Genomic DNA, 12,997 nt, shown 5'->3' with positions numbered 1-12,997 from the left:
CTCACTCTGTTGCCCAGGCTGGTCTTGAACTCCTGGCCTCAAGCAATTCTTATACTTCTGTTTCCCAAAGTCCTGAGATTACAGGCATGAGCCACTGTGTTCGGCCTTTTTTTTTTTTTTTTTGTAGACACATGGTCTCACTCTGTCACCAGGCTGGAGTGCAGTGGCCCAATTGTAGCTCAAGTGATCCCCCTGCCTTGGCCTCCCGAGTACCTAGGACTATAAGCATGCACCACCATGCCTGGCTCAGAAAGATGTTTTTAACTGCCTCTTCCACACCTCACTCACACAATATCCTCTCTACAAATCCCTTTCAAAAAAGATACAAAAATTCATTAGAGATATAGCACAATATTACTTTCATGTTAGTGTGAAATTCAGAAATTTAGCACTAGAAAGGTCTTTCTCATCTACCTCTTTTTACAGAACAGGACATAGGCTCAAAGAAAATAAGTGACCTGCCCAAGAACATAAAACTAGTATGGCAAAGTAAAGACTGGAACCCAGGAGAATTATTATTGGTATTGAGTTAAAAAATTTAGTGCAGATGATTATTATAAACACCAACTGAATTATATACCTCCCGAAACCATAAGGCATAGCCTCTTAAGATTTATAAATGTTTCCTAATTCTCCTGTCATCTCTTAAACAGTGCTTTTAGTAGAATATCAAAAAACGCTAATCTAGTTTCAATTTTTTTTTGAAGGGGTGAGGGGTTGTGAGGAGGGGTGTTCAGTTGCCTTTTTTGTTGTTGTTTTTAAGATAGAATCTCACTCTGTCATCCTGGGTAGAGTGAAGTTGCATCCTTGCAGCACACTGCAACCTCAAACTCCTGGGCTCAAGGGATCCTTCTAACTCAGTCTCCCAGTTAGCTTGGACTATAGGCGTGTATCACAACACACAGCTGAGTTTTTTTATTTCCTTTCTTTTTGGTAGAGACGAGGGTCTCACTCTTGCTCAGGCTAGTAATCCCAGCACTTTGGGAGGCGGCAGGATTGCTTGAGACGAGGAGTTTGAGACCATCCTGGGCAACATATCAAGACCTCATCTTTACAGAAAATAAGAAATTAGCTGGGTATGGTGGCACTTGCCTGTAGTCCCAGCTACTTGGGAGACTGAGGTGGGAGAATTGCTTGATCCTGGGAGTTTGAGGCTACAGTGAGCTATGATCGTGCCACTGCACTCCAGCCTGGGCAACAGAGCGAGACTCTGTCTCAAAAAAAAAAAAAAAAAAAAGGAAATTCAATAATAAATTAGTTTATCAAATTGTTTTCCTCTGTTACTGGAGAGTTATTAGAGAACATGGTGAAAGAACTGACTGCCTTAAAGAAGGTAAAGTTAGGAAGAGGTACACTAAAATTAGGCAAAAAGGAATAGGCAGTAGAAATAGGAGAGAAGGAAACTTGATTTACTTAAAAATGTTGCCCATGCAAATTGACAAAGGAGTTGACCAAAAAAAAAAAAAAAAAAAAGAAAGAAAAAAGAAAGAATAAATAAACTAAAATGTTGCCTAGATATGGTCCTGCCTGAGATTTATGTTCAAACTTAAGCTTAGAACTTAACTCTGTCACTGAGATAGCTTTAAACAAATGATCTAATTTTCTTATCTATTTATTTTAGATACAGAGTCTTGCTCTGTCAACCAGGCTGGAGTGCAATGGCCTGATCACAGCTCACCGCAGCCTTGAACTCTGGGTTCAAGGAATCCTCCCGCCTCAGTCTCCCAAGCAGCTGGGACTATAGGCATGTGCCACCACACCCAATAATTTCTTATTTTTTGTAGAGATGGGGTCTTGCTATGTTGACCAGGCTGGGCTTTTTTTCTTTTTCTTGTGAGACAGAGTCTCACTCTGTTGCCCAGACTAGAGTGCCATGGCATCAGCTTAGCTCACAGCAACCTCAAACTCCTGGGCTCAAGCGATCCTCCTGCCTCAGCCTCTCGAGTATCTGGGACTACAGGCATGTGCCACCATGCCCAGCTAATTTTTTCTATATATATTTTTAGTTGTCCAGATAATTTATTTCTGTTTTTAGTAGAGACAGGGTCTTGCTCTTGCTCAGGCTGGTCTCGAACTTCTGAGCTCAAATGATTCACCCACCTTGGCCTCCCAGGGTGCTAGGATTACAGGCGGACCAGGCTGGTCTTGAACATCTGGGCTCAAGTGATCCTGCCATATTGACCTCCCAAAGTACTAGGATTACAGGTGTGAGCCACCATGCCTGGCCTCTTTTCAATTTAATGGACTTTCAAGTCTCAAAAATCAAATATATTAACGTATTTTTTCCTCAAGAGGTTAGGTAAAATAATTTCTTTTAATATGCCAAATGCCAAGATTTTCTTTAAAAAAATAGAGGCTTGTATGATTCGATTCCAGGGATGCAGTAGGGAGCTCAGAACATCTTATTGTGCCAAAAAATAAGTGCTCAAGGAATGATGAGGATATATCAAAAGAACATGGGACTCAGCTTGAGGACATCCCACTGGCCATATCTGGAAAAATTTAAGCATTAAAAAGAATAATGATGAAAATGAATTGTCATACTGAATAAAAAAGAATTCATGAATTAATATTGATACAATTTTTTAAAATCGAGAAGGGAAAACTTTTTTTTTTTTTACAGAAGAATAACATCTAATAAATGTAGAAAGAATAACTGAAATATAATAACCACCATAGTAATAACTGATTCAGGCAGAATCAATTGATGCCAAATCTACTGGGTGAAAGATTATTAAGAAGTAGAATATTCATACAGTTGCAAAGCATAACATCACAGGTGATTTATTAATTATAAAGGGAAAAGGGCATCATTTTAATAAAAATATCTGGCAGATACCACCTTTATCAAATTTGAACATCACCAATAACAGGATAATCAGACTCACACGCCCCCTGATTCGAGGCACTGAGGGGGACACAATGTTGCCTATGTAGTATTCCTGTCAAAAATATATAACCTGAATCTACTCATAAGGAAACAATCAGATGAATCCTAACTGAGGACTATTCTATAAAACAACTGGCCTGGACTATTTTAAAAAGTCAGTGTCACAAAGGAAGGAATAGCAGGAGGGAAAGAAGGAGGGGAGGAGGAGAGGAAGGAAAGAAGGAAGGAAAATAAAAGGTTAGGAATCTATTCTAGATTACAGGAGACTAAAAATATAAGACAATTAAATAATCCTTGATCAGAGCCTACATTGAAAAAATTTAACAGCTATTAAGGGGCATTATCAGGAAACTGGATAATTCTGAATATTAACAGTATATTAGAGAATAATATTGTATCAATGCTAAATTGTCTCAGATAATTGTAGTGTGATTATATAGGCTAATTCCTTGTTTTTAGGAGACAAATAATAAAGCATTTATGGGTAAAGTGCTATGATACATGAAACTAATTCTCATGTGACTTAGGAAAAAAAGCATGTGTAGAACACTAAAAAAAGCAAACAATCAATATGTTAACAATTGGTAAGTTTAAGTAAAGAGCAGATAAATGTTCATTGTGCTATTTCCACTTTTTAAAATGGGTTTGAGATTTTTCCAAATTGAAGTTGCAGAAAGAAAAGGAAACCATATTATTTAATAAAAAATAATGTGAATTCAAATAATGTTCAGTGTTTATGGCACATAATAAAGGGTCATTAAATATTTGAATGAATAAATATCCCGTAATTATTTTTATAAGCATATTTTTGTCCAGGAACAACTGTTAAAGAAACATTCCTGAGAGAGTATCTGAAATTAAATGACCAGCCCTGGTGAAATCTGGCATCTGGAGCTGTGCTATTTTTTTCCTTGTTGATTTCTGCTGCCACACCACAACCCATCATTCTAATCAGATTCAAAAAGGTATTGACACCCAAAAGAGGTAACAAATAATAGGTACTCTATGGCGTGCACCTGTAGTTCCAGCTAATAGGGAGGCTGAGGCAGGAAGATCACTCGAGCCCAGGAGTTAGAGGTTGCAGTGAGCTATGATGATGCCACTGCACTTCTAGCCCAGGAGATAGAGCAAGACCCAGTCTCAAAAAACAAACAAACAAACAAATAAATAAATAAATAAATGCCTGGTATACATTACCTATCTATTACCTGAAAATTCTATACCATTTTAGAAGAAGATTCTTTCCTTGCTTTTACCATGATGCTCTTTCCAAATTATCAATACTACATAAATTAGCTACAGTTTTTCATTATCCTCAGGAACAAATATCAGAGAAAATAATAATAGTTGTAACATCAGGTTAAAGAAAAAAAAAGTCATGGACTGACTTTTTTGTTCATTTTGTTAATTAGCATACTAATTCCTACCCTTGTTGCACTGTAGTTTGGCTTGGGAAAGATGTGGTAACAGTGTTTCCCATAGCTTCTTACCCGAATCTTATTACTTGGCTATCATTTCATCTGTTGCCACTTTCTGAATCCTATTGTTCCTTCAATTACTACAGACTAATATAACTCTTAGTATATTGGACATTACTGAGATAGTAAGATTCCACAAAAGGAAATTTTCTTTATAAGCTCCTTTTTAGGAATATATCTATAGTGATGAGAGCTTGGATAAGGAATGCAAAGTTCCAGAGAGTGAAATTTTGTTAATTGAGAGAAAATATTTTTATAACACCTTTTGTTGCTCCTTTTCCTCCTAAAATTTAAACTTTGCTTAAGTTGTAATAAAAGAGTTGTCATACAAACCAATGATCAATGTCCTTGTATGTTTACATGCTTACTGCAAGTAGAATACTAGGATAAACCTCAACTAAATTCTTACGTATTTTCTTATTACTTGCCTCTTTTGCATATATGTGTTAAACTTCAGAATAATTAAGTAATATAATTAGTTGGGTTCTGATTAATAAGTATATATGGGATTCATGTACACATCTTTTATATACTCATATATTCTTATAGTCACCAGTTTTAATTTTTTTAAATGTGGTAATTATAATCAGCTTTTATTATATCTCATGTAAAAGAATTGTGTCTGAGAATGAGTGATAAAATTCATACTCTGCATCTTATGATTTCTCTTTCTTTTGTTTATCCTTCAGAGAAAGAATAGCAGCCTCAGTATTTGTGTGTATTTATGAAAAAGTGAAGTGGGTGGTAAAAAAGGTGTATTCAAATGCTTTGCCTCCTGATAACATTCTGTTTTGAAATCTCCTTTTCTCATCATTGACTGCAATACAACTGAAAAAATATTATACTGTTTTTGTGACAAATTTAGGAATTTCAATTAGCTAAGGATTAGGAAAACTGATGTTCAGGGTATACGCTGATTCAGAATGGGGCTTTAAAATATTGCATTGTACTGAAACATAAGGCAGAAGTCTACTAAAATAGAACACTTGAGCACCATAGTACTCATCCCAGTCAAATGAAGAATTCAGGATAAATTATAAAGTCCACTCAGTACTCCCAAATAATAATCTTTTTTTAAAAGAGTAACTATTAGTAACCTCTGAGTAATTGACCATACCAAAGCAAGTAAAGTGATCCTAAAGATTTTTACTAGAATCCAGGTCTGATTTTACAAGTCAAGTGAAAAGAGTTCTAGAAAAAACCTTTCACTGGCACCTTTATGAATGATTACTTTTTAAAATACCTACTACCATCACTTGTATTTTTTAGAAGTCTTATTTAAGACAATTCAAAGATATTAACCTATAAGACAAGTTATGTTGCCAAGAATAAAAGTCAGGTAACAGCACTCACCCACCTTCACTAACCAGCTCACTATTGTCTGACTGCTTACAAGAGATGATCTTCTCCACTAGTTGGTTGTAGCTGCAGTTACCAACAGCTTTTACAATGTCATCAATCTAGAAAACAAATGACTGTCTCACTAATCATGGTAAGATTATAAACAATAAGAAACTCATGCCACTCTTTAGAAATTTATTCTAAGATAATACTAAATATAAAAGTATTACTTATGAAAAAGAAAATTAGCACTAAAATCAATACTCAACAATTCCCAATTTTGTTTACAACTCAGTATAACACATTATGAAAAATACTGCACAGTTACATTTCAATTATGTAAAAAATAATGAAATGGGATTACTACATACAACTATACTTAAGGTTGTAACAATGTATTTAAATGACTAAAATAAAATGTAGACTTTTAAGAGAAAAATAAAATTTCAGTTTTTTAAAACTAAAAAACAAATGTTTCACATTTAAAGCAAGGCAATCTAAAGATATTTATAGGATTAACAGAGTTCTTCCATTTTATTATTTAGTTTCTAGAAAAGTATAGTGAAGATATGAGTAGAGAAAATTGATACTATTTTCCTGAAGAAAGGTTAATATATGTTAATCAGAGACAGCATTTGTCTCATGATTCTGATTTAATCATTGTCTTTAGAGATATAGCAGAAAAGCAGATTTAAACTTTTAAGCTATAGGAAAATAAAATTGGGCCTCTATTTAACCTCCATTATACTTTTCTTTGATTATTGAAGAAAAAGGTTTCTGCTGCCTAAATAATTTATTTGGTTGCCTTCTCATCCCTAAAAATATATTTATATTGGTAAACTACATGTACTACTATATTATTATATCATATACATAAGAAAACAAAAATACAAATTAAACAATAAAATAAATAAGAGGGCCAATGTCTTCTTCCTATATCCAAATGATCATCTTGAATACTTACTCTTTGAATACCACATGTCTCAACATGTATCTGCACAAGTAATACTCTGGACAGTGGTTCTCAAACTTGGGGAGCTTGTTAAAAACAGCTAAAAGAATTCTAATCTCAAAATGCCTCTTAATTGTCTAAGTTTTCATTCCACTGCCCAGGTGACTTTGATGCATAGCAAAGTCTGAGAACCACTGCTCTAGACTATAATTTATTCTCCCTGTTCCTACAAAATTCTATGATAGAAAAGCCTCTTAACTCATGCTACTGGGACTGATGGTTGGTTGAGAAGATCCATTAATTTAAAAAGTCAAAGTGGGAAACTGTTGAAAATGTTGTACAGGTATATACATACGCTAAACATTTCACGTTAACTTAAAACACAAAAATGTATTCACTGGTCAATTTTTTGATGCAGAGCCAAATAAGGAACTTTCCTTGAGGAGATGATCCTTGGGCTTTGATTCTATGTAAATCACACACGAAAAACATATCTATGACTTTCAGTTTTGATTTCTCTAAAATGAAAACTTAGACCTGTAAGAAACAATTTGAGGGGCACAATCTCTTCAGATGTTCGTTATTTTTCTCAACACCTTTACTATTTATAGTACTTTTCTTTAGTGACTCAACTTTGTGAAGTCTTTCCAAAGAATTTAAATTTTTAATTCTAAGGAATCCCTAAAAACCTAACTATATAATAATAAACACAAGATCAATATATCAAAATTAATTATGTTTCTATAAACTAGCAATAAAAAAATACAAAGATTTCAAATTTTCATAGGCAGAATCTCTACATTAATATTTCATTCAATTAATTTATTTAGGTGCCTATTACAAACACTACGTACCAGATGCTGTTTGAGAAGCTGCAGACACAGCAGTGAGCAAAATAGTCTAAACTTTCATAAAGCTTATATTCTAGAGTAAAAACAAATAATAAGCCAAATAAACAAATATATAATATGCTAGGTAGTTGTATGTAGTGGTATGCAGCTATTGGATGTTCATTTTCATTGAAGTATAGTACTTCATAGCATGAATATACCATAATGTAGTTATTCATTCATCTTTTGATGGATATTTGGCTTGTTTTCAGTTTGGGACTATGGCAAATAACACTGCTAATGAACATTTTTGTACATTTATCCTATTCCCCACATCAACAGTTTTCCTAGAGTAAATGCCTTGCCAAACTGCTGAGTCTTAAGATATGCTTATCTTCAACTTTACAATATAAATCAAACTGTTTTCCAAAGTAGACGGTCAATATTCATTCTCATCAGCAGGGAATGAGAATTCCCTATGTTGTGGATCTTCTCCAACATTTAATACTGTCAGAATTTTGAATGTTAGTCTTACATATGCATAATGGTATCTAATTTTGATTTTAATTTGTATTTCCCTAATGACTAATTCATATGTTGACTGGCCATTTGGATATACATTTTTGTGAAGTGCCTGTTCAAGTAATTTGCTCCTTTTTCTTTTGTTGGGTTGTCTATCTTTTAAAATTATTTGCAGGAGCTCTTTATACCTTCTGGATGTTAATCCTTTATTCATTTCATTATATAAGTTGAAATCATCTATTCTGTAGCTTGCTTTTGCGTTCTCTTTGGAATGCCCTTTTTTTTTTTTTTGAGACTGAGTCTCGCTCTGTTGCCCAGGCTAGAGTGCCGTGGCGTCAGCCGAGCTCACAGCAACCTCAAACTCCTGGGCTCAAGCAATCCTCCTGCCTCAGCCTCCTGAGTAGCTGAGACTACAGGCATGCGCCATGACGCCATAACGCCTGGCTAATTTTTTTTGTTTTTAGTAAAGATGGGGTCTCATTCTTGCTCAGGCTGGTCTCAAACTCCTGAACTTAAGTGATCCTCCCATCAGGCCTCCCAGAGTGCTAGGATTACAGATGAGAGACACCGCACCCAGCCTTAAACTTTTTTTTTGAGTCAGAGTCTTGCTCTGTCACCTAGCTAGAGTACAGTGGCATGATCATAGCTCACTGCAACCTCAAACTCCTGGGCTCAAGTAATCTTCCTGCCTCAGCCTTCTGAATAGCTGGGACTATGGGCAAGTGCCATCGCACCTGGCTTTTACAGTTAAATTTTAACGTACATGGAATAGAATTTTATGGTATGAGTTGTAGAAAACGATTTTTTTTTCCTCTATAGCTATCCAATTGTCTTAGCACCTTTTATTGTAAGGACTGCCTTTTTCCATTGCTCTACAGTACCTTAGTTCTGTCTATAAGTATTGCCTTTTAAGGCCCCTATTGTCTGTCATGGGTCTAATTCTTAATGGCAATATTTAAAATATTTTGTATCTGGAAGAGCAAGTCCTTCAAGAATATCTTGGCTTTTATTCCTGGCTCTTTCCATTTCTATATAAATTGTAGAATTGGCTTGTTGCATTTCACAACTCCCCCTGACAAATCTAGTGGGATTTTGTTTGGGATTGTAGTGAGACTAAAACTTATTTTTGGGAGAACAGACATCTTTATAATTTCAGTCTTGAAATTTAAGAGCACAGCATATCTCTATATTTACATAGGTTTCTAATTTCTCTCAAATTTAAAATTTTTCTTATAGTGATCTTGCACATCTTTTTGTCAGATTTACTCCTAGGAATTTGTGCTACATAAATGACCCATTTTAAAAATTTCGTTTTCTGTTGGTCATTTTAAAATCCTTTTCAAAGAATTTTACCTTTGCTGATCTTCTTTATTGTATATTTACTTTTGATTTTAATACTTTATTCTTTCTTAAGATGGATAGACAGATCCTTAATTTTGGTTTTTCTTTTTTAAATACATGAATTTGAGGCTTAAAAATCCTTTTTTTTTTTTTTAGCTATATCTCACAAGTTTTGATATGGATTTAGTTATTGTACAGTTTTAAATACATTCTAAGTTTCATTATGATTCTCTTGACATAGTAAGTATCTAATTATTATTTTTCCACTGATTTCCAGATTAATTGCACTGTGGTCAGAGAATATCCTATACTTATGTTTTGAATCTTTGGAAATTTGTTGAAACTTGTTTTATGATATAGCATTAGATCAATTTTTATAAATTGCATGGGTTTATAAAAAGAATGTATAGTCAGGGTCATGAAAAACAAGGAAACACTAAGAAAATGTCATGGACTAGAGGAGACTTGGAAGACATGATGATTAAATACAATGTGATACCCTGGATTCTGGAACAAGATCAACAAAAAAGATTAGTGGAAAAATTTGAGAAATCTGAATGCAGACTGTAATTTAGTTAATAATAATGTACCAATACTAAATTTCTTAGTTTTGAATACATATACCATGGTTGTCTAAGATGGTAACATTAGGGAAAACTGAACAAAAAGTACATGGGAATTCTCTGTAAGATCTCTGCATCTTTCCTGTAAATCTGAAATTATTCCTAAAAATAATTTATTAATTTTAAAGAAAATTCTGGGCGCAGTAGCTCATGCCTGTAATCCTAGCACTTTGGGAGGCTGAGGCAGGAGGATCTCTTGAGGCCAGGAGTATGAGATCAGGCTGAGCAAAAGCGAGACCCCATCTCTATAAAAAAAAAAAAAAAAGATTAACTGGGTGTGGTGGCACATGCCTGTAGTCCCAGCTACTTGGGGGGCAGGAGGATTGCTTGAGCCCAGGAGTTTGAGGTTGAGGTTGCAGTGAGCTACCATGACACCACTGCACTCTAGCCTGGGCAACAGAGCAAGACCTTGTCTTTAAAAAAAAAAAAAAAAAAAAAAAAGAATGTATTTTATTACAATTACAGAGAAAGATATACTTCCACTGTGACAATCTACTTCTGCTAATTCTGTTAAATTTTGCTTATGTATTTTGAGATTATGCTATTAGATACATAAAAATTTTGGTTTTCATTATCAAAAACTGATCTTTACTTGTTGTGGAAGTTCTCATGGGTCCAAGGAACAGTCAATCAGGATATCTTCTTTCTAAGCATCTCCAAGAACATACAAATTTAAAATTATTATATCTTCTTGGCAAATTAAACATTCTATCATTAGTAATGCTTCTTGATTTAAAGTGTATTCTTTCTAATATTACCATAGGTACACCAGCTTTTTTTGTTTTTATTTTTTAAAATATAGAATGCTTCATGAATTTTCATGTCATTCTTGTGCAGCGGCCATCCTAATCCTCTCTGTATCACTCCAGTTTTGGTATATGTGCTGCCAAAGTGAACATCCAGTTTTCTTTTGATTAGTAATTGTATGGCAACTCTTTTCTCCCTTTTTCCTTGAAATCCTTCTGTATAACATAGTATTTTATTAATATAAATGTCTCTTGTAAATAGCAAATATATCTATTTTATTCCAGCCTTAGAATCATTATCTTTTAACTAGAGTATTTAGTCCTAAGTGCACTATTCTCTCTGTCCCATCAGTTCAATGTTTATCTCTTCATTCTTCCTTCTTTTTTGGAGTAATTTTTCTCCTTTTATTAATCTAAAAGTTACCCATTATGTTTTCTTTTTTTTTTTTTTGAGACAGAGTCTCGCTTTGTTGCCCGGGCTAGAGTGAGTGCCATGGCATCAGCCTAGCTCACAGCAACCTCAAACTCCTGGGCTTAAGTGATCCTACTGCCTCAGCCTCCCGAGTAGCTGGGACTACAGGCATGTACCACCATGCCCGGCTAATTTTTTCTATATAGATTTTTAGCTGTCCAAATCATTTCTTTCTATTTTTGGTAGAGACGGGGTCTCACTCTTGCTCAGGCTGGTCTCGAACTCCTGACCTCCAGCGATCCACCCGTCTCGGCCTCCCAGAGTGCTAGGATTACAGGCGTGAGCCACCACGCCCGGCCTATATTTTTAGTTGTCCAGATAATTTCTTTCTATTTTTAGTAGAGACGGGGTCTCACTCTTGCTCAGGCTGGTCTCGAACTCCTGACCTCGAGCGATCCACCCGCCTCGGCCTCCCAGAGTGCTAGGATTACAGGCCATTATGTTTTCTATACTTTTCGTGGGTACTCTGGAAAAGCACAATAGCACTTTCTGCAATGATGCAAATATTCCAAATCTATGTTGCCCAATAGGATATTCACTAGTCACATAGTGCAACTCAGGAACTAAATTTTTAATTAATAACTTTAAATAGGCATTCTCGGTTACCATATTGGACAAAGAAGCTATACAAACTATAGCATCTACCCCTATCATATCAAAGTCAGAAGTCAATTATTCTCTTTTTAACAATTCTAGGCCCTTAGAATGCTTTAATTCCATTTAACCCTCCCCCCAATTTATGTTATACTGTTTGTATATGCTAACGTTCATTTTTTAAACCCCAAGAGATAATGTTATTATTTCATACAATCAACAATCAGATTTATCATGTTTTTTTCCTCTCCATTCACTCTTACTTCCATCTGGGATGACTTTCCTTCTGACCAAAATACTTGTTTAGAATTTCCATTAATGATAGTCTACTGGTAGCAATTTATCTTAATTTAATTAATCTGAAAAATGACTTTGCTTCATTCTTGGAAGAAAAATTTTACTGGGAACAGAATTATGGGTTAGCATTTGCCTTCTTTCAGCACACTAAATATATCATTCCACTGTCATCTGGCCTCCACTGTTGCTATTAAGGAGTTAGTTATCAATTAATAATAGGGAAATACCTTCTCAGTGACTGAATTTTCATGCCCACCATCTAGACAACTGCAGGTATTTATTTGTAAGATAGTTATTTGCAGAACACAGAATCTGAATAAAATTACTAGCCAGTTTTGAAAGGTATCTCATAGAGATCTATGGATTTCCAAATTTTCTCCTGTTCATTTTTCCTTCTCAGCAGCAGAATCCTTCTGTCACAAAGCATATAAGTAAAATAGATATAAAGCAGAGCACTGAGGCTCCTCCAAGAGTTTGAAAACCATTGTCTAGACCAGAAAACCCTAAACAATCTCTGTCCTATATTAGAATACATTTTTTTCTTTAAGCATATGAATTCAACTGTTTACCAGATGACATATAGCTACTCTTAGAGTCAAAGGAATGATCTGAGTCTGATTTTTAAGAATTCAGTCATAAATTCCACAAGATGTCACTCATTCACTTTAAGAATGTAAACTACCTGGTACTGTCACCTGCCAGGACCCAATATGGCCCACCTTGGATGTTTAACTGGAAGCATGTGTAGACTTTTCAGTGATATTCTCAAAGACAGAATGCCAACAGAGATACAGTTGCCTGGTTTATATAACAGTAAGCCATCCTTCCATTGCCCCAAATACCAGCTGCTTTTACCAAAGGACAGAGATGAAAATGCACCGCCAAGTACTTGCTATTATAATCTCTCCTTC

The 12,997-nt window shown here is 34.8% G+C and overlaps 1 protein-coding gene and 1 non-coding gene across 3 annotated transcripts in view; both read right to left on the bottom strand.

Annotated features, from left to right (window-relative positions):
• MINDY2 (MINDY lysine 48 deubiquitinase 2) overlaps positions 1-12,997 on the bottom strand; it is a 67,958-nt gene that overhangs the window by 17,362 nt on the left and 37,599 nt on the right. For both annotated transcript variants that reach the window (XM_045530274.1, XM_045530283.1), the window contains exon 5: positions 5,726-5,828. In XM_045530274.1, coding sequence (XP_045386230.1) covers positions 5,726-5,828 — 103 coding nt within the window. The remainder of the gene's footprint in view (positions 1-5,725; positions 5,829-12,997) is intronic.
• LOC123631184 lies at positions 10,770-10,874 on the bottom strand. The gene has a single exon (XR_006733051.1). It is a non-coding gene; the product is annotated as a U6 spliceosomal RNA (small nuclear RNA).

Source organism: Lemur catta, chromosome 1, assembly GCF_020740605.2.
Source record: "Lemur catta isolate mLemCat1 chromosome 1, mLemCat1.pri, whole genome shotgun sequence".
NCBI classification, from domain to species: domain Eukaryota; kingdom Metazoa; phylum Chordata; class Mammalia; order Primates; family Lemuridae; genus Lemur; species Lemur catta.
Note: the sequence above shows the minus strand (reverse complement) of the source record. Positions and strands in the feature narration are given on the sequence as shown.